The 24,710-nt window shown below is 38.8% G+C and overlaps 1 protein-coding gene across 1 annotated transcript; it reads left to right on the forward strand.

The window, feature by feature from the left end:
• Positions 1-22,590: 22,590 nt before the first annotated feature.
• LOC144889163 (uncharacterized) lies at positions 22,591-24,048 on the forward strand (the record flags this gene model as incomplete). The annotated part of the gene is made up of 2 exons (XM_078769121.1): positions 22,591-22,782; positions 22,959-24,048. Coding segments are annotated over 2 exons (1,282 nt in total), but the record flags the coding sequence as incomplete, so codon positions are not given.
• Between the last annotated feature and the right edge of the window lie 662 nt (positions 24,049-24,710).

Consider the following 24,710-nt stretch of genomic DNA (forward strand, 5'->3'; position numbering starts at 1 on the left):
TAGTGTGGAAAAACCACTTTTCGCACTTGGGTTAGTGTTGAAAAACCACTTTTCGCACTTCTGTTAGTGTTGAAAAACCACTTTTCGCACTTGTGTTAGTGTTGAAAAACCACTTTTCGCACTTGTGTTAGTGTTGAAAAACCACTTTTCGCACTTGTGTTAGTGTTGAAAACCCACTTTTCGCACTTGTGTTAGTGTTGAAAAACCACTTTTTGCACTTGTGTTAGTGTTGAAAAACCACTTTTCGCACTTGTGTTGGTGCAGGAAACCACTTTTGCACTTGTATTAGTGTGGAAAAACCACTTTTCGCACTTGTGTTAGTGTTGAAAAACCACTTTTCGCACTTGTGTTAGTGTTGAAAAACCACTTTTCGCACTTGTGTTGGTGCAGGAAACCACTTTTGCACTTGTATTAGTGTGGAAAACCACTTTTCGCACTTGCGTTAGTGTTGAAAAACCACTTTTCGCACTTGTGTTAGTGTTGAAAAACCACTTTTTGCACTTGTGTTAGTGTTGAAAAACCACTTTTCGCACTTGTGTTAGTGTTGAAAAACCACTTTTCGCACTTGTGTTAGTGTTGAAAAACCACTTTTCGCACTTGTGTTAGTGTTGAAAAACCATTTTCGCACTTGTGTTGGTGCAGGAAACCACTTTTGCACTTGTATAGTGTGGAAAAAATACTTTTTGCACTTGTGATAGTGTTGAAAAACCACTTTTCGCACTTGTGTTAGTGTTGAAAAACCACTTTTCGCACTTGTGTTGGTGCAGGAAACCACTTTTGCACTTGTATTAGTGTGGAAAAACCACTTTTCAAACTTGTGTTAGTGTTGAAAAACCACTTTTCGCACTTATGTTAGTGTTGAAAAACCACTTTTCGCACTTGTGTTGGTGCAGGAAACCACTTTTGCACTTGTATTAGTGTGGAAAAACCACTTTTTGCGCTTGTGTTAGTGTTGAAAAACCACTTTTCGCACTTGTGTTAGTGTTGAAAAACCACTTTTCGCACTTGTGTTAGTGTTGAAAAACCACTTTTCGCACTTGTGTTGGTGCAGGAAACCACTTTTGCACTTGTATTAGTGTGGAAAAAACACTTTTCGCACTTGTGTTAGTGTTGAAAAACCACTTTTCGCACTTGTGTTAGTGTTGAAAAACCACTTTTCGCACTTGTGTTGGTGCAGGAAACCACTTTTGCACTTGTATTAGTGTGGAAAAAACACTTTTCGCACTTGTGTTAGTGTTGAAAAACCACTTTTCGCACTTGTGTTAGTGTTGAAAAACCACTTTTCACACTTGTGTTGGTGCAGGAAACCACTTTTGCACTTGTATTAGTGTGGAAAAACCACTTTTCGCAGTTGTGTTAGTGTTGAAAAACCACTTTTCGCACTTGTGTTAGTGTTGAAAAACCACTTTTCGCACTTGTGTTAGTGTTGAAAAACCACTTTTCGCACTTGTGTTAGTGTTGAAAAACCACTTTTCGCACGTGTGTTGGTGCAGGAAACCACTTTTGCATTTGTATTAGTGTGGAAAAAACACTTTTCGCGCTTGTGTTAGTGTTGAAAAACCACTTTTCGCACTTGTGTTAGTGTTGAAAAACCACTTTTCGCACTTGTGTTGGTGCAGGAAACCACTTTTGCACTTGTATTAGTGTTGAAAAAACACTTTTCGCACTTGTGTTAGTGTTGAAAAACGACTTTTCGCACTTGTGTTAGTGATGAAAAACCACTTATCGCACTTGTGTTGGTGCAGGAAACCACTTTTGCACTTGTATTAGTGTGGAAAAAACACTTTTCGCACTTGTGTTAGTGTTGAAAAAGCACTTTTCGCACTTGTGTTAGTGTTGAAAAACCACTTTTCACACTTGTGTTGGTGCAGGAAACCACTTTTGCACTTGTATTAGTGTGGAAAAAACACTTTTCGCACTTGTGTTAGTGTTGAAAAACCACTTTTCGCACTTGTATTAGTGTTGAAAAACCACTTTTCGCACTTGTGTTGGTGCAGGAAACCACTTTTGCACTTGTATTAGTGTGGAAAAACCACTTTTCGCACTTGTGTTAGTGTTGAAAAACCACTTTTCGCACTTGTGTTAGTGTTGAAAAACCACTTTTCGCACTTGTGTTAGTGTTGAAAAACCACTTTTCGCACTTGTGTTAGTGTTGAAAAACCACTTTTCGCACGTGTGTTGGTGCAGGAAACCACTTTTGCATTTGTATTAGTGTGGAAAAAACACTTTTCGCGCTTGTGTTAGTGTTGAAAAACATCTTTTTGCACTTGTGTTAGTGTTGAAAGACCATTTTTCGCACTTGTGTTAGTGTTGAAAAACCACTTTTCGCACTTGTGTTGGTGCAGGAAACCACTTTTGCACTTGTATTAGTGTGGAAAAAACACTTTTCGCACTTGTGTTAGTGTTGAAAAACCACTTTTCGCACTTGTGTTAGTGTTGAAAAACCACTTTTCGCACTTGTGTTGGTGCAGGAAACCACTTTTCCACTTGTATTAGTGTGGAAAAAATACTTTTTGCACTTGTGATAGTGTTGAAAAACCACTTTTCGCACTTGTGTTAGTGTTGAAAAACCAGTTTTCGCATCTGTGTTGGTGCAGGAAACCACTTTTGCACTTGTATTAGTGTGGAAAAACCACTTTTCAAACTTGTGTTAGTGTTGAAAAACCACTTTTTGCACGTGTTGGTGTTGAAAAACCACTTTTCGCACTTGTGTTAGTGTTGAAAAACCACCGTTTCGCACTTGTGTTGGTGCAGGAAACCACTTTTGCACTTGTATTAGTGTGGAAAAAACACTTTTCGCACTTGTGTTGGTGCAGGAAACCACTTTTGCACTTGTATTAGTGTGGAAAAAACACTTTTTGCATTTGTGATAGTGTTGAAAAACCACTTTTCGCACTTGTGTTAGTGTTGAAAAACCACTTTTCGCACTTGTGTTGGTGCAGGAAACCACTTTTGTATTTGTATTAGTGTGGAAAAACCACTTTTCGCACTTGTGTTAGTGTTGAAAAACCACTTTTCGCACTTATGTTAGTGTTGAAAAACCACTTTTCGCACTTGTGTTGGTGCAGGAAACCACTTTTGCACTTGTATTGGTGAGGAAAAACCACTTTTCGCGCTTGTGTTAGTGTTGAAAAACCACTTTTCGCACATGTGTTAGTGTTGAAAAACCACTTTTCGCACTTCTGTTAGTGTTGAAAAACCACTTTTCGCACTTGTGTTGGTGCAGGAAACCACTTTTGCACTTGTATTAGTGTGGAAAAAACACTTTTCGCACTTGTGTTAGTGTTGAAAAACCACTTTTCGCACTTGTGTTAGTGTTGAAAAACCACTTTTCGCACTTGTGTTGGTGCAAGAAACCACTTTTGCATTTGTATTAGTGTGGAAAAACCACTTTTCGCACTTGTGTTAGTGTTGAAAAACCACTTTTCGCACTTATGTTAGTGTTGAAAAACCACTTTTCGCACTTGTGTTGGTGCAGGAAACCACTTTTTCACTTGTATTAGTGTGGTAAAACCACTTTTCGCGCTTGTGTTAGTGTTGAAAAACCACTTTTCGCACATGTGTTAGTGTTGAAAAACCACTTTTCGCACTTGTGTTAGTGTTGAAAAACCACTTTTCGCACTTGTGTTGGTGCAGGAAAGCACTTTTGCACTTGTATTAGTGTGGAAAAAACACTTTTCGCACTTGTGTTAGTGTTGAAAAACCACTTTTCGCACTTGCGTTAGTGTTGAAAAACCACTTTTCGCACTTGTGTTGGTGCAGGAAACCACTTTTGCACTAGTATTAGTGTGGAAAAACCACTTTTCGCACTTGTGTTAGTGTTGAAAAACCACTTTTCGCACTTGTGTTAGTGTTGAAAAACCACTTTTCGCACTTGTGTTGGTGCAGGAAACCACTTTTGCACTTGTATTAGTGTGGAAAAACCACTTTTCGCACTTGTGTTAGTGTTGAAAAACCACTTTTCGCACTTGTGTTAGTGTTGAAAAACCACTTTTCGCACTTGTGTTAGTGTTGATAAACCACTTTTGCACTTGTATTAGTGTGGAAAAACCACTTTTCGCACTTGCGTTAGTGTTGAAAAACCACTTTTCGCACTTGTGTTAGTGTTGAAAAACCACTTTTCGCACTTGTGTTAGTGTTGAAAAACCACTTTTCGCACTTGTGTTAGTGTTGAAAAACCACTTTTCGCACTTGTGTTGGTGCAGGAAACCACTTTTGCACTTGTATTAGTGTGGCAAAAACACTTTTTGCACTTGTGATAGTGTTGAAAAACCACTTTTCGCACTTGTGTTAGTGTTGAAAAACCACTTTTCGCTCTTGTGTTGGTGCAGGAAACCACTTTTGCACTTGTATTAGTGTGGAAAAAACACTTTTTGCACTTCTGTTAGTGTTGAAAAACCACTTTTCGCACTTGTGTTAGTGTTGAAAAACCACTTTTCGCACTTGTGTTGGTGCAGGAAACCACTTTTCCACTTGTATTAGTGTGGAAAAAATACTTTTTGCACTTGTGATAGTGTTGAAAAACCACTTTTCGCACTTGTGTTAGTGTTGAAAAACCACTTTTCGCACTTGTGTTGGTGCAGGAAACCACTTTTGCACTTGTATTAGTGTGGAAAAACCACTTTTCAAACTTGTGTTAGTGTTGAAAAACCACTTTTTGCACTTGTGTTGGTGTTGAAAAACCACTTTTCGCACTTGTGTTAGTGTTGAAAAACCACCGTTTCGCACTTGTGTTGGTGCAGGAAACCACTTTTGCACTTGTATTAGTGTGGAAAAAACACTTTTCGCACTTGTGTTGGTGCAGGAAACCACTTTTGCACTTGTATTAGTGTGGAAAAACCACTTTTCAAACTTGTGTTAGTGTTGAAAAACCACTTTTTGCACTTGTGTTGGTGTTGAAAAACCACTTTTCGCACTTGTGTTAGTGTTGAAAAACCACCGTTTCGCACTTGTGTTGGTGCAGGAAACCACTTTTGCACTTGTATTAGTGTGGAAAAAACACTTTTCGCACTTGTGTTAGTGTTGAAAAACCACTTTTCGCACTTGTGTTAGTGTTGAAAAACCACTTTTCGCACTTGTGTTGGTGCAGGAAACCACTTTTCCACTTGTATTAGTGTGGAAAAAATACTTTTTGCACTTGTGATAGTGTTGAAAAACCACTTTTCGCACTTGTGTTAGTGTTGAAAAACCAGTTTTCGCATCTGTGTTGGTGCAGGAAACCACTTTTGCACTTGTATTAGTGTGGAAAAACCACTTTTCAAACTTGTGTTAGTGTTGAAAAACCACTTTTTGCACGTGTTGGTGTTGAAAAACCACTTTTCGCACTTGTGTTAGTGTTGAAAAACCACCGTTTCGCACTTGTGTTGGTGCAGGAAACCACTTTTGCACTTGTATTAGTGTGGAAAAAACACTTTTCGCACTTGTGTTGGTGCAGGAAACCACTTTTGCACTTGTATTAGTGTGGAAAAACCACTTTTCGCACTTGTGTTAGTGTTGAAAAACCACTTTTCGCACTTGTGTTAGTGTTGAAAAACCACTTTTCGCACTTGTGTTAGTGTTGAAAAACCACTTTTCGCACTTGTGTTAGTGTTGAAAAACCACTTTTCGCACTTGTGTTAGTGTTGAAAAACCACTTTTCGCACGTGTGTTGGTGCAGGAAACCACTTTTGCATTTGTATTAGTGTGGAAAAAACACTTTTCGCGCTTGTGTTAGTGTTGAAAAACAACTTTTCGCACTTGTGTTAGTGTTGAAAAACCACTTTTCGCACTTGTGTTAGTGTTGAAAAACCACTTTTCGCACTTGTGTTGGTGCAGGAAACCACTTTTGCACTTGTATTAGTGTGGAAAAAACACTTTTCGCACTTGTGTTAGTGTTGAAAAACCACTTTTCGCACTTGTGTTAGTGTTGAAAAACCACTTTTCGCACTTGTGTTGGTGCAGGAAACCACTTTTCCACTTGTATTAGTGTGGAAAAAATACTTTTTGCACTTGTGATAGTGTTGAAAAACCACTTTTCGCACTTGTGTTAGTGTTGAAAAACCACTTTTCGCACTTGTGTTGGTGCAGGAAACCACTTTTGCACTTGTATTAGTGTGGAAAAACCACTTTTCAAACTTGTGTTAGTGTTGAAAAACCACTTTTTGCACTTGTGTTGGTGTTGAAAAACCACTTTTCGCACTTGTGTTAGTGTTGAAAAACCACCGTTTCGCACTTGTGTTGGTGCAGGAAACCACTTTTGCACTTGTATTAGTGTGGAAAAAACACTTTTCGCACTTGTGTTGGTGCAGGAAACCACTTTTGCACTTGTATTAGTGTGGAAAAAACACTTTTCGCACTTGTGTTAGTGTTGAAAAACCACTTTTCGCACTTGTGTTGGTGCAGGAAACCACTTTTGCACTTGTATTAGTGTGGAAAAACCACTTTTCGCACTTGGGTTAGTGTTGAAAAACCACTTTTCGCACTTCTGTTAGTGTTGAAAAACCACTTTTCGCACTTGTGTTAGTGTTGAAAAACCACTTTTCGCACTTGTGTTAGTGTTGAAAAACCACTTTTCGCACTTGTGTTAGTGTTGAAAACCCACTTTTCGCACTTGTGTTAGTGTTGAAAAACCACTTTTTGCACTTGTGTTAGTGTTGAAAAACCACTTTTCGCACTTGTGTTGGTGCAGGAAACCACTTTTGCACTTGTATTAGTGTGGAAAAACCACTTTTCGCACTTGTGTTAGTGTTGAAAAACCACTTTTCGCACTTGTGTTAGTGTTGAAAAACCACTTTTCGCACTTGTGTTGGTGCAGGAAACCACTTTTGCACTTGTATTAGTGTGGAAAACCACTTTTCGCACTTGCGTTAGTGTTGAAAAACCACTTTTCGCACTTGTGTTAGTGTTGAAAAACCACTTTTTGCACTTGTGTTAGTGTTGAAAAACCACTTTTCGCACTTGTGTTAGTGTTGAAAAACCACTTTTCGCACTTGTGTTAGTGTTGAAAAACCACTTTTCGCACTTGTGTTAGTGTTGAAAAACCATTTTCGCACTTGTGTTGGTGCAGGAAACCACTTTTGCACTTGTATAGTGTGGAAAAAATACTTTTTGCACTTGTGATAGTGTTGAAAAACCACTTTTCGCACTTGTGTTAGTGTTGAAAAACCACTTTTCGCACTTGTGTTGGTGCAGGAAACCACTTTTGCACTTGTATTAGTGTGGAAAAACCACTTTTCAAACTTGTGTTAGTGTTGAAAAACCACTTTTCGCACTTATGTTAGTGTTGAAAAACCACTTTTCGCACTTGTGTTGGTGCAGGAAACCACTTTTGCACTTGTATTAGTGTGGAAAAACCACTTTTTGCGCTTGTGTTAGTGTTGAAAAACCACTTTTCGCACTTGTGTTAGTGTTGAAAAACCACTTTTCGCACTTGTGTTAGTGTTGAAAAACCACTTTTCGCACTTGTGTTGGTGCAGGAAACCACTTTTGCACTTGTATTAGTGTGGAAAAAACACTTTTCGCACTTGTGTTAGTGTTGAAAAACCACTTTTCGCACTTGTGTTAGTGTTGAAAAAACACTTTTCGCACTTGTGTTGGTGCAGGAAACCACTTTTGCACTTGTATTAGTGTGGAAAAAACACTTTTCGCACTTGTGTTAGTGTTGAAAAACCACTTTTCGCACTTGTGTTAGTGTTGAAAAACCACTTTTCACACTTGTGTTGGTGCAGGAAACCACTTTTGCACTTGTATTAGTGTGGAAAAACCACTTTTCGCAGTTGTGTTAGTGTTGAAAAACCACTTTTCGCACTTGTGTTAGTGTTGAAAAACCACTTTTCGCACTTGTGTTAGTGTTGAAAAACCACTTTTCGCACTTGTGTTAGTGTTGAAAAACCACTTTTCGCACGTGTGTTGGTGCAGGAAACCACTTTTGCATTTGTATTAGTGTGGAAAAAACACTTTTCGCGCTTGTGTTAGTGTTGAAAAACCACTTTTCGCACTTGTGTTAGTGTTGAAAAACCACTTTTCGCACTTGTGTTGGTGCAGGAAACCACTTTTGCACTTGTATTAGTGTTGAAAAAACACTTTTCGCACTTGTGTTAGTGTTGAAAAACGACTTTTCGCACTTGTGTTAGTGATGAAAAACCACTTATCGCACTTGTGTTGGTGCAGGAAACCACTTTTGCACTTGTATTAGTGTGGAAAAAACACTTTTCGCACTTGTGTTAGTGTTGAAAAAGCACTTTTCGCACTTGTGTTAGTGTTGAAAAACCACTTTTCACACTTGTGTTGGTGCAGGAAACCACTTTTGCACTTGTATTAGTGTGGAAAAAACACTTTTCGCACTTGTGTTAGTGTTGAAAAACCACTTTTCGCACTTGTATTAGTGTTGAAAAACCACTTTTCGCACTTGTGTTGGTGCAGGAAACCACTTTTGCACTTGTATTAGTGTGGAAAAACCACTTTTCGCACTTGTGTTAGTGTTGAAAAACCACTTTTCGCACTTGTGTTAGTGTTGAAAAACCACTTTTCGCACTTGTGTTAGTGTTGAAAAACCACTTTTCGCACTTGTGTTAGTGTTGAAAAACCACTTTTCGCACGTGTGTTGGTGCAGGAAACCACTTTTGCATTTGTATTAGTGTGGAAAAAACACTTTTCGCGCTTGTGTTAGTGTTGAAAAACATCTTTTTGCACTTGTGTTAGTGTTGAAAGACCACTTTTCGCACTTGTGTTAGTGTTGAAAAACCACTTTTCGCACTTGTGTTGGTGCAGGAAACCACTTTTGCACTTGTATTAGTGTGGAAAAAACACTTTTCGCACTTGTGTTAGTGTTGAAAAACCACTTTTCGCACTTGTGTTAGTGTTGAAAAACCACTTTTCGCACTTGTGTTGGTGCAGGAAACCACTTTTCCACTTGTATTAGTGTGGAAAAAATACTTTTTGCACTTGTGATAGTGTTGAAAAACCACTTTTCGCACTTGTGTTAGTGTTGAAAAACCAGTTTTCGCATCTGTGTTGGTGCAGGAAACCACTTTTGCACTTGTATTAGTGTGGAAAAACCACTTTTCAAACTTGTGTTAGTGTTGAAAAACCACTTTTTGCACGTGTTGGTGTTGAAAAACCACTTTTCGCACTTGTGTTAGTGTTGAAAAACCACCGTTTCGCACTTGTGTTGGTGCAGGAAACCACTTTTGCACTTGTATTAGTGTGGAAAAAACACTTTTCGCACTTGTGTTGGTGCAGGAAACCACTTTTGCACTTGTATTAGTGTGGAAAAAACACTTTTTGCATTTGTGATAGTGTTGAAAAACCACTTTTCGCACTTGTGTTAGTGTTGAAAAACCACTTTTCGCACTTGTGTTGGTGCAGGAAACCACTTTTGTATTTGTATTAGTGTGGAAAAACCACTTTTCGCACTTGTGTTAGTGTTGAAAAACCACTTTTCGCACTTATGTTAGTGTTGAAAAACCACTTTTCGCACTTGTGTTGGTGCAGGAAACCACTTTTGCACTTGTATTGGTGAGGAAAAACCACTTTTCGCGCTTGTGTTAGTGTTGAAAAACCACTTTTCGCACATGTGTTAGTGTTGAAAAACCACTTTTCGCACTTCTGTTAGTGTTGAAAAACCACTTTTCGCACTTGTGTTGGTGCAGGAAACCACTTTTGCACTTGTATTAGTGTGGAAAAAACACTTTTCGCACTTGTGTTAGTGTTGAAAAACCACTTTTCGCACTTGTGTTAGTGTTGAAAAACCACTTTTCGCACTTGTGTTGGTGCAAGAAACCACTTTTGCATTTGTATTAGTGTGGAAAAACCACTTTTCGCACTTGTGTTAGTGTTGAAAAACCACTTTTCGCACTTATGTTAGTGTTGAAAAACCACTTTTCGCACTTGTGTTGGTGCAGGAAACCACTTTTTCACTTGTATTAGTGTGGTAAAACCACTTTTCGCGCTTGTGTTAGTGTTGAAAAACCACTTTTCGCACATGTGTTAGTGTTGAAAAACCACTTTTCGCACTTGTGTTAGTGTTGAAAAACCACTTTTCGCACTTGTGTTGGTGCAGGAAAGCACTTTTGCACTTGTATTAGTGTGGAAAAAACACTTTTCGCACTTGTGTTAGTGTTGAAAAACCACTTTTCGCACTTGCGTTAGTGTTGAAAAACCACTTTTCGCACTTGTGTTGGTGCAGGAAACCACTTTTGCACTAGTATTAGTGTGGAAAAACCACTTTTCGCACTTGTGTTAGTGTTGAAAAACCACTTTTCGCACTTGTGTTAGTGTTGAAAAACCACTTTTCGCACTTGTGTTGGTGCAGGAAACCACTTTTGCACTTGTATTAGTGTGGAAAAACCACTTTTCGCACTTGTGTTAGTGTTGAAAAACCACTTTTCGCACTTGTGTTAGTGTTGAAAAACCACTTTTCGCACTTGTGTTAGTGTTGATAAACCACTTTTGCACTTGTATTAGTGTGGAAAAACCACTTTTCGCACTTGCGTTAGTGTTGAAAAACCACTTTTCGCACTTGTGTTAGTGTTGAAAAACCACTTTTCGCACTTGTGTTAGTGTTGAAAAACCACTTTTCGCACTTGTGTTAGTGTTGAAAAACCACTTTTCGCACTTGTGTTGGTGCAGGAAACCACTTTTGCACTTGTATTAGTGTGGCAAAAACACTTTTTGCACTTGTGATAGTGTTGAAAAACCACTTTTCGCACTTGTGTTAGTGTTGAAAAACCACTTTTCGCTCTTGTGTTGGTGCAGGAAACCACTTTTGCACTTGTATTAGTGTGGAAAAAACACTTTTTGCACTTGTGTTAGTGTTGAAAAACCACTTTTCGCAATTGTGTTAGTGTTGAAAAACCACTTTTCGCACTTGTGTTGGTGCAGGAAACCACTTTTCCACTTGTATTAGTGTGGAAAAAATACTTTTTGCACTTGTGATAGTGTTGAAAAACCACTTTTCGCACTTGTGTTAGTGTTGAAAAACCACTTTTCGCACTTGTGTTGGTGCAGGAAACCACTTTTGCACTTGTATTAGTGTGGAAAAACCACTTTTCAAACTTGTGTTAGTGTTGAAAAACCACTTTTTGCACTTGTGTTGGTGTTGAAAAACCACTTTTCGCACTTGTGTTAGTGTTGAAAAACCACCGTTTCGCACTTGTGTTGGTGCAGGAAACCACTTTTGCACTTGTATTAGTGTGGAAAAAACACTTTTCGCACTTGTGTTGGTGCAGGAAACCACTTTTGCACTTGTATTAGTGTGGAAAAACCACTTTTCAAACTTGTGTTAGTGTTGAAAAACCACTTTTTGCACTTGTGTTGGTGTTGAAAAACCACTTTTCGCACTTGTGTTAGTGTTGAAAAACCACCGTTTCGCACTTGTGTTGGTGCAGGAAACCACTTTTGCACTTGTATTAGTGTGGAAAAAACACTTTTCGCACTTGTGTTAGTGTTGAAAAACCACTTTTCGCACTTGTGTTAGTGTTGAAAAACCACTTTTCGCACTTGTGTTGGTGCAGGAAACCACTTTTCCACTTGTATTAGTGTGGAAAAAATACTTTTTGCACTTGTGATAGTGTTGAAAAACCACTTTTCGCACTTGTGTTAGTGTTGAAAAACCAGTTTTCGCATCTGTGTTGGTGCAGGAAACCACTTTTGCACTTGTATTAGTGTGGAAAAACCACTTTTCAAACTTGTGTTAGTGTTGAAAAACCACTTTTTGCACGTGTTGGTGTTGAAAAACCACTTTTCGCACTTGTGTTAGTGTTGAAAAACCACCGTTTCGCACTTGTGTTGGTGCAGGAAACCACTTTTGCACTTGTATTAGTGTGGAAAAAACACTTTTCGCACTTGTGTTGGTGCAGGAAACCACTTTTGCACTTGTATTAGACACTTTTTGCATTTGTGATAGTGTTGAAAAACCACTTTTCGCACTTGTGTTAGTGTTGAAAAACCACTTTTCGCACTTGTGTTGGTGCAGGAAACCACTTTTGTATTTGTATTAGTGTGGAAAAACCACTTTTCGCACTTGTGTTAGTGTTGAAAAACCACTTTTCGCACTTGTGTTGGTGCAGGAAACCACTTTTGCACTTGTATTAGTGTGGAAAAACCACTTTTCGCGCTTGTGTTAGTGTTGAAAAACCACTTTTCGCACATGTGTTAGTGTTGAAAAACCACTTTTCGCACTTCTGTTAGTGTTGAAAAACCACTTTTCGCACTTGTGTTGGTGCAGGAAACCACGTTTGCACTTGTATTAGTGTGGAAAAAACACTTTTCGCACTTGTGTTAGTGTTGAAAAACCACTTTTCGCACTTGTGTTAGTGTTGAAAAACCACTTTTCGCACTTGTGTTGGTGCAGGAAACCACTTTTGCACTTGTATTAGTGTGGAAAAAACACTTTTCGCACTTGTGTTAGTGTTGAAAAACCACTTTTCGCACTTGTGTTAGTGTTGAAAAACCACTTTTCGCACTTGTGTTGGTGCAGGAAACCACTTTTCCACTTGTATTAGTGTGGAAAAAATACTTTTTGCACTTGTGATAGTGTTGAAAAACCACTTTTCGCACTTGTGTTAGTGTTGAAAAACCACTTTTCGCACTTGTGTTAGTATTGAAAAACCACTTTTCGCACTTGTGTTGGTGCAGGAAACCACTTTTCCACTTGTATTAGTGTGGAAAAAATACTTTTTGCACTTGTATTAGTGTGGAAAAACCACTTTTCAAACTTGTGTTAGTGTTGAAAAACCACTTTTTGCATTTGTGTTGGTGTTGAAAAACCACTTTTCGCACTTGTGTTACTGTTGAAAAACCACCGTTTCGCACTTGTGTTGGTGCAGGAAACCACTTTTGCACTTGTATTAGTGTGGAAAAAACACTTTTCGCACTTGTGTTGGTGCAGGAAACCACTTTTGCACTTGTATTAGTGTGGAAAAACCACTTTTCGCACTTGTGTTAGTGTTGAAAAACCACTTTTCGCACTTGTGTTGGTGCAGGAAACCACTTTTGCACTTGTATTAGTGTGGAAAAACCACTTTTCGCACTTGGGTTAGTGTTGAAAAACCACTTTTCGCACTTCTGTTAGTGTTGAAAAACCACTTTTCGCACTTGTGTTAGTGTTGAAAAACCACTTTTCGCACTTGTGTTAGTGTTGAAAAACCACTTTTCGCACTTGTGTTAGTGTTGAAAAACCACTTTTTGCACTTGTGTTAGTGTTGAAAAACCACTTTTCGCACTTGTGTTGGTGCAGGAAACCACTTTTGCACTTGTATTAGTGTGGAAAATCCACTTTTCGCACTTGTGTTAGTGTTGAAAAACCACTTTTCGCACTTGTGTTAGTGTTGAAAAACCACTTTTCGCACTTGTGTTAGTGTTGAAAAACCACTTTTCGCACTTGTGTTGGTGCAGGAAACCACTTTTGCACTTGTATTAGTGTGGAAAAACCACTTTTCGCACTTGCGTTAGTGTTGAAAAACCACTTTTCGCACTTGTGTTAGTGTTGAAAAACCACTTTTCGCACTTGTGTTAGTGTTGAAAAACCACTTTTCGCACTTGTGTTAGTGTTGAAAAACCACTTTTCGCACTTGTGTTAGTGTTGAAAAACCACTTTTCGCACTTGTGTTGGTGCAGGAAACCACTTTTGCACTTGTATAGTGTGGAAAAAATACTTTTTGCACTTGTGATAGTGTTGAAAAACCACTTTTCGCACTTGTGTTAGTGTTGAAAAACCACTTTTCGCACTTGTGTTGGTGCAGGAAACCACTTTTGCACTTGTATTAGTGTGGAAAAACCACTTTTCAAACTTGTGTTAGTGTTGAAAAACCACTTTTCGCACTTATGTTAGTGTTGAAAAACCACTTTTCGCACTTGTGTTGGTGCAGGAAACCACTTTTGCACTTGTATTAGTGTGGAAAAACCACTTTTCGCGCTTGTGTTAGTGTTGAAAAACCACTTTTCGCACTTGTGTTAGTGTTGAAAAACCACTTTTCGCACTTGTGTTAGTGTTGAAAAACCACTTTTCGTACGTGTTGGTGCAGGAAACCACTTTTGCACTTGTATTAGTGTGGAAAAACACTTTTCGCACTTGTGTTAGTGTTGAAAAACCACTTTTCGCACTTGTGTTAGTGTTGAAAAACCACTTTTCGCACTTGTGTTGGTGCAGGAAACCACTTTTGCACTTGTATTAGTGTGGAAAAAACACTTTTCGCACTTGTGTTAGTGTTGAAAAACCACTTTTCGCACTTGTGTTAGTGTTGAAAAACCACTTTTCGCACTTGTGTTGGTGCAGGAAACCACTTTTGCACTTGTATTAGTGTGGAAAAACCACTTTTCGCACTTGTGTTAGTGTTGAAAAACCACTTTTCGCACTTGTGTTAGTGTTGAAAAACCACTTTTCGCACGTGTGTTGGTGCAGGAAACCACTTTTGCATTTGTATTAGTGTGGAAAAAACACTTTTCGCGCTTGTGTTAGTGTTGAAAAACAACTTTTCGCACTTGTGTTAGTGTTGAAAAACCACTTTTCGCACTTGTGTTAGTGTTGAAAAACCACTTTTCGCACTTGTGTTGGTGCAGGAAACCACTTTTGCACTTGTATTAGTGTGGAAAAAACACTTTTCGCACTTGTGTTAGTGTTGAAAAACCACTTTTCGCACTTGTGTTAGTGTTGAAAAACCACTTTTCGCACTTGTGTTGGTGCAGGAAACCACTTTTCCACTTGTATTAGTGTGGAAAAAATACTTTTTGCACTTGTGATAGTGTTGAAAAACCACTTTTCGCACTTGTGTTAGTGTTGAAAAACCACTTTTCGCACTTGTGTTGGTGCAGGAAACCACTTTTGCACTTGTATTAGTGTGGAAAAACCACTTTTCAAACTTGTGTTAGTGTTGAAAAACCACTTTTTGCACTTGTGTTGGTGTTGAAAAACCACTTTTCGCACTTGTGTTAGTGTTGAAAAACCACCGTTTCGCACTTGTGTTGGTGCAGGAAACCACTTTTGCACTTGTATTAGTGTGGAAAAAACACTTTTCGCACTTGTGTTGGTGCAGGAAACCACTTTTGCACTTGTATTAGTGTGGAAAAAACACTTTTCGCACTTGTGTTAGTGTTGAAAAACCACTTTTCGCACTTGTGTTGGTGCAGGAAACCACTTTTGCACTTGTATTAGTGTGGAAAAACCACTTTTCGCACTTGGGTAGTGTTGAAAAACCACTTTTCGCACTTCTGTTAGTGTTGAAAAACCACTTTTCGCACTTGTGTTAGTGTTGAAAAACCACTTTTCGCACTTGTGTTAGTGTTGAAAAACCACTTTTCGCACTTGTGTTAGTGTTGAAAACCCACTTTTCGCACTTGTGTTAGTGTTGAAAAACCACTTTTTGCACTTGTGTTAGTGTTGAAAAACCACTTTTCGCACTTGTGTTGGTGCAGGAAACCACTTTTGCACTTGTATTAGTGTGGAAAAACCACTTTTCGCACTTGTGTTAGTGTTGAAAAACCACTTTTCGCACTTGTGTTAGTGTTGAAAAACCAGTTTTCGCACTTGTGTTGGTGCAGGAAACCACGTTTGCACTTGTATTAGTGTGGAAAACCACTTTTCAAACTTGTGTTAGTGTTGAAAAAACCACTTTTTGCACGTGTTGGTGTTGAAAAACCACTTTTCGCACTTGTGTTAGTGTTGAAAAACCACCGTTTCACACTTGTGTTGGTGCAGGAAACCACTTTTGCACTTGTATTAGTGTGGAAAAAACACTTTTCGCACTTGTGTTGGTGCAGGAAACCACTTTTGCACTTGTATTAGTGTGGAAAAAACACTTTTTGCATTTGTGATAGTGTTGAAAAACCACTTTTCGCACTTGTGTTAGTGTTGAAAAACCACTTTTCGCACTTGTGTTGGTGCAGGAAACCACTTTTGTATTTGTATTAGTGTGGAAAAACCACTTTTCGCACTTGTGTTAGTGTTGAAAAACCACTTTTCGCACTTGTGTTGGTGCAGGAAACCACTTTTGCACTTGTATTAGTGTGGAAAAACCACTTTTCGCGCTTGTGTTAGTGTTGAAAAACCACTTTTCGCACATGTGTTAGTGTTGAAAAACCACTTTTCGCACTTCTGTTAGTGTTGAAAAACCACTTTTCGCACTTGTGTTGGTGCAGGAAACCACGTTTGCACTTGTATTAGTGTGGAAAAAACACTTTTCGCACTTGTGTTAGTGTTGAAAAACCACTTTTCGCACTTGTGTTAGTGTTGAAAAACCACTTTTCGCACTTGTGTTGGTGCAGGAAACCACTTTTGCACTTGTATTAGTGTGGAAAAAACACTTTTCGCACTTGTGTTAGTGTTGAAAAACCACTTTTCGCACTTGTGTTAGTGTTGAAAAACCACTTTTCGCACTTGTGTTGGTGCAGGAAACCACTTTTCCACTTGTATTAGTGTGGAAAAAATACTTTTTGCACTTGTGATAGTGTTGAAAAACCACTTTTCGCACTTGTGTTAGTGTTGAAAAACCACTTTTCGCACTTGTGTTAGTATTGAAAAACCACTTTTCGCACTTGTGTTGGTGCAGGAAACCACTTTTCCACTTGTATTAGTGTGGAAAAAATACTTTTTGCACTTGTATTAGTGTGGAAAAACCACTTTTCAAACTTGTGTTAGTGTTGAAAAACCACTTTTTGCATTTGTGTTGGTGTTGAAAAACCACTTTTCGCACTTGTGTTACTGTTGAAAAACCACCGTTTCGCACTTGTGTTGGTGCAGGAAACCACTTTTGCACTTGTATTAGTGTGGAAAAAACACTTTTCGCACTTGTGTTGGTGCAGGAAACCACTTTTGCACTTGTATTAGTGTGGAAAAACCACTTTTCGCACTTGTGTTAGTGTTGAAAAACCACTTTTCGCACTTGTGTTGGTGCAGGAAACCACTTTTGCACTTGTATTAGTGTGGAAAAACCACTTTTCGCACTTGGGTTAGTGTTGAAAAACCACTTTTCGCACTTCTGTTAGTGTTGAAAAACCACTTTTCGCACTTGTGTTAGTGTTGAAAAACCACTTTTCGCACTTGTGTTAGTGTTGAAAAACCACTTTTCGCACTTGTGTTAGTGTTGAAAAACCACTTTTTGCACTTGTGTTAGTGTTGAAAAACCACTTTTCGCACTTGTGTTGGTGCAGGAAACCACTTTTGCACTTGTATTAGTGTGGAAAATCCACTTTTCGCACTTGTGTTAGTGTTGAAAAACCACTTTTCGCACTTGTGTTAGTGTTGAAAAACCACTTTTCGCACTTGTGTTAGTGTTGAAAAACCACTTTTCGCACTTGTGTTGGTGCAGGAAACCACTTTTGCACTTGTATTAGTGTGGAAAAACCACTTTTCGCACTTGCGTTAGTGTTGAAAAACCACTTTTCGCACTTGTGTTAGTGTTGAAAAACCACTTTTCGCACTTGTGTTAGTGTTGAAAAACCACTTTTCGCACTTGTGTTAGTGTTGAAAAACCACTTTTCGCACTTGTGTTAGTGTTGAAAAACCACTTTTCGCACTTGTGTTGGTGCAGGAAACCACTTTTGCACTTGTATAGTGTGGAAAAAATACTTTTTGCACTTGTGATAGTGTTGAAAAACCACTTTTCGCACTTGTGTTAGTGTTGAAAAACCACTTTTCGCACTTGTGTTGGTGCAGGAAACCACTTTTGCACTTGTATTAGTGTGGAAAAACCACTTTTCAAACTTGTGTTAGTGTTGAAAAACCACTTTTCGCACTTATGTTAGTGTTGAAAAACCACTTTTCGCACTTGTGTTGGTGCAGGAAACCACTTTTGCACTTGTATTAGTGTGGAAAAACCACTTTTCGCGCTTGTGTTAGTGTTGAAAAACCACTTTTCGCACTTGTGTTAGTGTTGAAAAACCACTTTTCGCACTTGTGTTAGTGTTGAAAAACCACTTTTCGTACGTGTTGGTGCAGGAAACCACTTTTGCACTTGTATTAGTGTGGAAAAACACTTTTCGCACTTGTGTTAGTGTTGAAAAACCACTTTTCGCACTTGTGTTAGTGTTGAAAAACCACTTTTCGCACTTGTGTTGGTGCAGGAAACCACTTTTGCACTTGTATTAGTGTGGAAAAAACACTTTTCGCACTTGTGTTAGTGTTGAAAAACCACTTTTCGCACTTGTGTTAGTGTTGAAAAACCACTTTTCGCACTTGTGTTGGTGCAGGAAACCACTTTTGCACTTGTATTAGTGTGGAAAAACCACTTTTCGCACTTGTGTTAGTGTTGAAAAACCACTTTTCGCACTTGTGTTAGTGTTGAAAAACCACTTTTCGCACGTGTGTTGGTGCAGGAAACCACTTTTGCATTTGTATTAGTGTGGAAAAAACACTTTTCGCGCTTGTGTTAGTGTTGAAAAACAACTTTTCGCACTTGTGTTAGTGTTGAAAAACCACTTTTCGCACTTGTGTTAGTGTTGAAAAACCACTTTTCGCACTTGTGTTGGTGCAGGAAACCACTTTTGCACTTGTATTAGTGTGGAAAAAACACTTTTCGCACTTGTGTTAGTGTTGAAAAACCACTTTTCGCACTTGTGTTAGTGTTGAAAAACCACTTTTCGCACTTGTGTTGGTGCAGGAAACCACTTTTCCACTTGTATTAGTGTGGAAAAAATACTTTTTGCACTTGTGATAGTGTTGAAAAACCACTTTTCGCACTTGTGTTAGTGTTGAAAAACCACTTTTCGCACTTGTGTTGGTGCAGGAAACCACTTTTGCACTTGTATTAGTGTGGAAAAACCACTTTTCAAACTTGTGTTAGTGTTGAAAAACCACTTTTTGCACTTGTGTTGGTGTTGAAAAACCACTTTTCGCACTTGTGTTAGTGTTGAAAAACCACCGTTTCGCACTTGTGTTGGTGCAGGAAACCACTTTTGCACTTGTATTAGTGTGGAAAAAACACTTTTCGCACTTGTGTTGGTGCAGGAAACCACTTTTGCACTTGTATTAGTGTGGAAAAAACACTTTTCGCACTTGTGTTAGTGTTGAAAAACCACTTTTCGCACTTGTGTTGGTGCAGGAAACCACTTTTGCACTTGTATTAGTGTGGAAAAACCACTTTTCGCACTTGGGTTAGTGTTGAAAAACCACTTTTCGCACTTCTGTTAGTGTTGAAAAACCACTTTTCGCACTTGTGTTAGTGTTGAAAAACCACTTTTCGCACTTGTGTTAGTGTTGAAAAACCACTTTTCGCACTTGTGTTAGTGTTGAAAACCCACTTTTCGCACTTGTGTTAGTGTTGAAAAACCACTTTTTGCACTTGTGTTAGTGTTGAAAAACCACTTTTCGCACTTGTGTTGGTGCAGGAAACCACTTTTGCACTTGTATTAGTGTGGAAAAACCACTTTTCGCACTTGTGTTAGTGTTGAAAAACCACTTTTCGCACTTGTGTTAGTGTTGAAAAACCACTTTTCGCACTTGTGTTGGTGCAGGAAACCACGTTTGCACTTGTATTAGTGTGGAAAACCACTTTTCGCACTTGCGTTAGTGTTGAAAAACCACTTTTCGCACTTGTGTTAGTGTTGAAAAACCACTTTTTGCACTTGTGTTAGTGTTGAAAAACCACTTTTCGCACTTGTGTTAGTGTTGAAAAACCACTTTTCGCACTTGTGTTAGTGTTGAAAAACCACTTTTCGCACTTGTGTTAGTGTTGAAAAACCATTTTCGCACTTGTGTTGGTGCAGGAAACCACTTTTGCACTTGTATAGTGTGGAAAAAATACTTTTTGCACTTGTGATAGTGTTGAAAAACCACTTTTCGCACTTGTGTTAGTGTTGAAAAACCACTTTTCGCACTTGTGTTGGTGCAGGAAACCACTTTTGCACTTGTATTAGTGTGGAAAAACCACTTTTCAAACTTGTGTTAGTGTTGAAAAACCACTTTTCGCACTTATGTTAGTGTTGAAAAACCACTTTTCGCACTTGTGTTGGTGCAGGAAACCACTTTTGCACTTGTATTAGTGTGGAAAAACCACTTTTTGCGCTTGTGTTAGTGTTGAAAAACCACTTTTCGCACTTGTGTTAGTGTTGAAAAACCACTTTTCGCACTTGTGTTAGTGTTGAAAAACCACTTTTCGCACTTGTGTTGGTGCAGGAAACCACTTTTGCACTTGTATTAGTGTGGAAAAAACACTTTTCGCACTTGTGTTAGTGTTGAAAAACCACTTTTCGCACTTGTGTTAGTGTTGAAAAACCACTTTTCGCACTTGTGTTGGTGCAGGAAACCACTTTTGCACTTGTATTAGTGTGGAAAAAACACTTTTTGCACTTGTGTTAGTGTTGAAAAACCACTTTTCGCACTTGTGTTAGTGTTGAAAAACCACTTTTCACACTTGTGTTGGTGCAGGAAACCACTTTTGCACTTGTATTAGTGTGGAAAAACCACTTTTCGCAGTTGTGTTAGTGTTGAAAAACCACTTTTCGCACTTGTGTTAGTGTTGAAAAACCACTTTTCGCACTTGTGTTAGTGTTGAAAAACCACTTTTCGCACTTGTGTTAGTGTTGAAAAACCACTTTTCGCACGTGTGTTGGTGCAGGAAACCACTTTTGCATTTGTATTAGTGTGGAAAAAACACTTTTCGCGCTTGTGTTAGTGTTGAAAAACCACTTTTCGCACTTGTGTTAGTGTTGAAAAACCACTTTTCGCACTTGTGTTGGTGCAGGAAACCACTTTTGCACTTGTATTAGTGTTGAAAAAACACTTTTCGCACTTGTGTTAGTGTTGAAAAACGACTTTTCGCACTTGTGTTAGTGATGAAAAACCACTTATCGCACTTGTGTTGGTGCAGGAAACCACTTTTGCACTTGTATTAGTGTGGAAAAAACACTTTTCGCACTTGTGTTAGTGTTGAAAAAGCACTTTTCGCACTTGTGTTAGTGTTGAAAAACCACTTTTCACACTTGTGTTGGTGCAGGAAACCACTTTTGCACTTGTATTAGTGTGGAAAAAACACTTTTCGCACTTGTGTTAGTGTTGAAAAACCACTTTTCGCACTTGTATTAGTGTTGAAAAACCACTTTTCGCACTTGTGTTGGTGCAGGAAACCACTTTTGCACTTGTATTAGTGTGGAAAAACCACTTTTCGCACTTGTGTTAGTGTTGAAAAACCACTTTTCGCACTTGTGTTAGTGTTGAAAAACCACTTTTCGCACTTGTGTTAGTGTTGAAAAACCACTTTTCGCACTTGTGTTAGTGTTGAAAAACCACTTTTCGCACGTGTGTTGGTGCAGGAAACCACTTTTGCATTTGTATTAGTGTGGAAAAAACACTTTTCGCGCTTGTGTTAGTGTTGAAAAACATCTTTTTGCACTTGTGTTAGTGTTGAAAGACCACTTTTCGCACTTGTGTTAGTGTTGAAAAACCACTTTTCGCACTTGTGTTGGTGCAGGAAACCACTTTTGCACTTGTATTAGTGTGGAAAAAACACTTTTCGCACTTGTGTTAGTGTTGAAAAACCACTTTTCGCACTTGTGTTAGTGTTGAAAAACCACTTTTCGCACTTGTGTTGGTGCAGGAAACCACTTTTCCACTTGTATTAGTGTGGAAAAAATACTTTTTGCACTTGTGATAGTGTTGAAAAACCACTTTTCGCACTTGTGTTAGTGTTGAAAAACCAGTTTTCGCATCTGTGTTGGTGCAGGAAACCACTTTTGCACTTGTATTAGTGTGGAAAAACCACTTTTCAAACTTGTGTTAGTAGTGTAATAATGTTGCTTCTGGGACACCTCCGTTTAACATGGGAAATCCCTATCTAATGTCATTTACCCCTTGTCTTTTTCAAAAATCATAAACACCTCTATTTCTCCCACCCTCATCTTTATGAACCTTTTGTCTGTAGTACCTATCCTTAATGTTGTTCATTAGACCTCTCAAACACTACAAATATTTGTTTTCTCTTATAGACCTATCATCCTTCTTCTACATATCATCTGGCAGATTAATCTTTGACCCATTCACTTCCATATTAATTCTTTCCCTCCCTCATTGCCCCTAAAGACCTCTATTTCTCTCACCCTGTTCTTTACGAACCTTCTAACCTTTTGACATGCTATCCTTATTCATTAGACCACTTAAACACCTGTGATCCTTCTGACCTTATGAACCTTTTAACCTTTTACTCTTAATATCATCTGGTGAATATAACCCACTCAAACATCGACCCGACAAATATTTGTTTATGCGTGGGAAATAATTTAATTCTCCTACAACTCTCTTCACCATCTAATATATTAACAAAAAATATGTTTGAGTTTGGTTCTTTATTAAGATATTTTAACTGAGCTAAGATAAAATGGTAAACCTCCCTCAATGTTCTTGTTTGAGCGCCTCCAGTGCCACATACCATTTTTTGTAAGCTCCGCCCACTTTTTGGTAAACCACGCCCATTTTTTACTAAGCCCCGCCCACTTTTTGTTAAGCCACGCCTACTTTTTACTAAGCCCCGCCCACTTTTGCTAAGCTCCTCCCACTTTTGCTAAGTCCCACCCACTTTATAAACTCTTCAGCATTGTATCATTTCCAGGTAATACATTACATCATTTTCAGGGAATTTCCATCACATCATTTCCAGTTAAGACACGCCCAGGGAATTTCCACAGGAAGACACACCCAGTCCTTATAAAAGGCACCGACCACACAGGCTTTTTCAAACACGCTTTCTGCTTCACTTGAGAATGGACTACTATGCCGAAATGGAATGGGATAACTTTGCTATTCCATGGAGTCCTACTACCTGTGTAGAACTCAACCTTCAGATTGATGAACTGGACTCGAACCTCTTATCAATGGAGGTAAGTTTGTTTATTTATTTATTTATTTATTTAATTTTTTTTTTTTTTTTTTTTTTTTTTTTTTAAGATGAGACTCGTGTAAGAGTTAACAAAGTTTATTTTAATATTCATAGAGCTTGATTTATACAAATAAAAAATATTGTATTAAATTAATACATTGTTATTTTCTTTCACAGGAAATTGTATCTGAGATACGAAATGAAAATTCTGCTTTTAACACAACTTGGGATGAAGTTATTTTTTTGTTTGAAGACATTTTGAACAACCAAGACCCCCAGAACGAGTTCTACCTTGATGACCCAGCCAAAGAGTTATACCTTGGAGATCCACAAAATCCTGAAAAAGAGTTTTACCATGATGATACTTGTTGTGAGTTATCAAAACAAAACCCACTGAACAAGTTCTACCTTGATGAGCCAGAATACAAGTCATACATTGGAGACCCACAAATTTCTGAAAATTGGGAAAGGAGAGTTCTCCCTGATGGTCCGCAGTTATACTATGTGAGACACATCATAGAAACCCTAAAAAATTGGGCAAGGAGAGTTCTCCCTGATGGTCCGCAGTTATACTATGTGAGACACATCATAGAAACCCTAAAAAATTGGGCAAGGAGAGTTCTCCCTGATGGTCCGCAGTTATACTATGTGAGACACATCATAGAAACCCTAAAAAATTGGGCAAGGAGAGTTCTCCCTGATGGTCCGCAGTTATACTATGTGAGACACATCATAGAAACCCTAAAAAATTGTGAAATGGGAATTCTCCCTGATGGTCCGCAGTTATACTATGTGAGACACATCATAGAAACCCTAAAAAATTGGGAAAGGGAAGTTTTCCCTGATGGTCCGCAGTTATACTATGTGAGACTTATCACGGAAACCCCCAATATTTCTGAAAATTGTGGTTTTACCTTGGGGACTTGGAAAGATGGTTATATTTTTGGAGACTCGGAATGGGGGTTTTGTTTTGATGACTCGGAATGTGATACCTATCTTGGAGGCTCAACAGGAATGTGGTTATACCTTGGGAACTTGGAAAGTTGGTTTTATTTTGGAGACTCTACCTGTGGGGTTCCTCTTGGAGACTCTTTGGATTCTAAAGCAATGAACAATGTTCTTTATTTAATGACGCTTGATTTAAGCAATATCAAGAAAGTTCGAGGAAGAAAATGCTGGAAAATTCTTTCTTCCCATTTCTACTTCTTCAAACTTAAAAGCCTTGAAAGACAGAATTGGAGGAAGAGGAAAAAAAAAAAAGAAATACGTATTTAAAAAAGAAGAAAAGAAAGATTATGTTAGGGTTTGGGTGGGATTTTGAATGTGAGGGTTAGGGATGGGGTTGGGTTAGGGTTGGGATTTTGAATGTGAGGGTTAGGGTTGGGGTTGGGTTAGGGATGGGGTTGGGTTAGGGATGGGGTTGGGTTAGGGATGGGTTGGGTTAGGGTTGGGATTTTGAATGTGAGGGTTAGGGTTGGGGTTGGGTTAGGGATGGGATTGGGTTAGGGTTGGGATTTTGAATGTGAGGGTTAGGGATGGGTTGGGTTAGGGATGGGGTTGGGTTAGGGATGGGGTTGGGTTAGGGTTGGGGTTGGGTTAGGGATGGGGTTGGGTTAGGGATGGGGTTGGGTTAGGGATGGGGTTGGGTTAGGGATGGGGTTGGGTTAGGGATGGGGTTGGGTTAGGGATGGGTTGGGTTAGGGATGGGTTTGGGTTAGGGATGGGTTTGGGTTAGGGCTTGGGTTGGGTTAGGGTTTGTATATTATTATGACTCACTCGCACATACACACACACACAAAAGTTAAGCCCCAACTAAAAAGTTGTGGGATTCTGTGTTTGGGGTTCACAGATTTAAAAACGTATCCCCATTATACACACACAAAAGTTAAGCCCCAACTAAAAAGTTGTGGGATTCTGTGTTTGGGGTTC

The sequence above is a fragment of the Myxine glutinosa genome, unplaced genomic scaffold (genome assembly GCF_964187855.1).
Source record: "Myxine glutinosa unplaced genomic scaffold, kmMyxGlut1.1 SCAFFOLD_1237, whole genome shotgun sequence".
Taxonomy (NCBI): Eukaryota; Metazoa; Chordata; class Myxini; order Myxiniformes; family Myxinidae; genus Myxine; species Myxine glutinosa.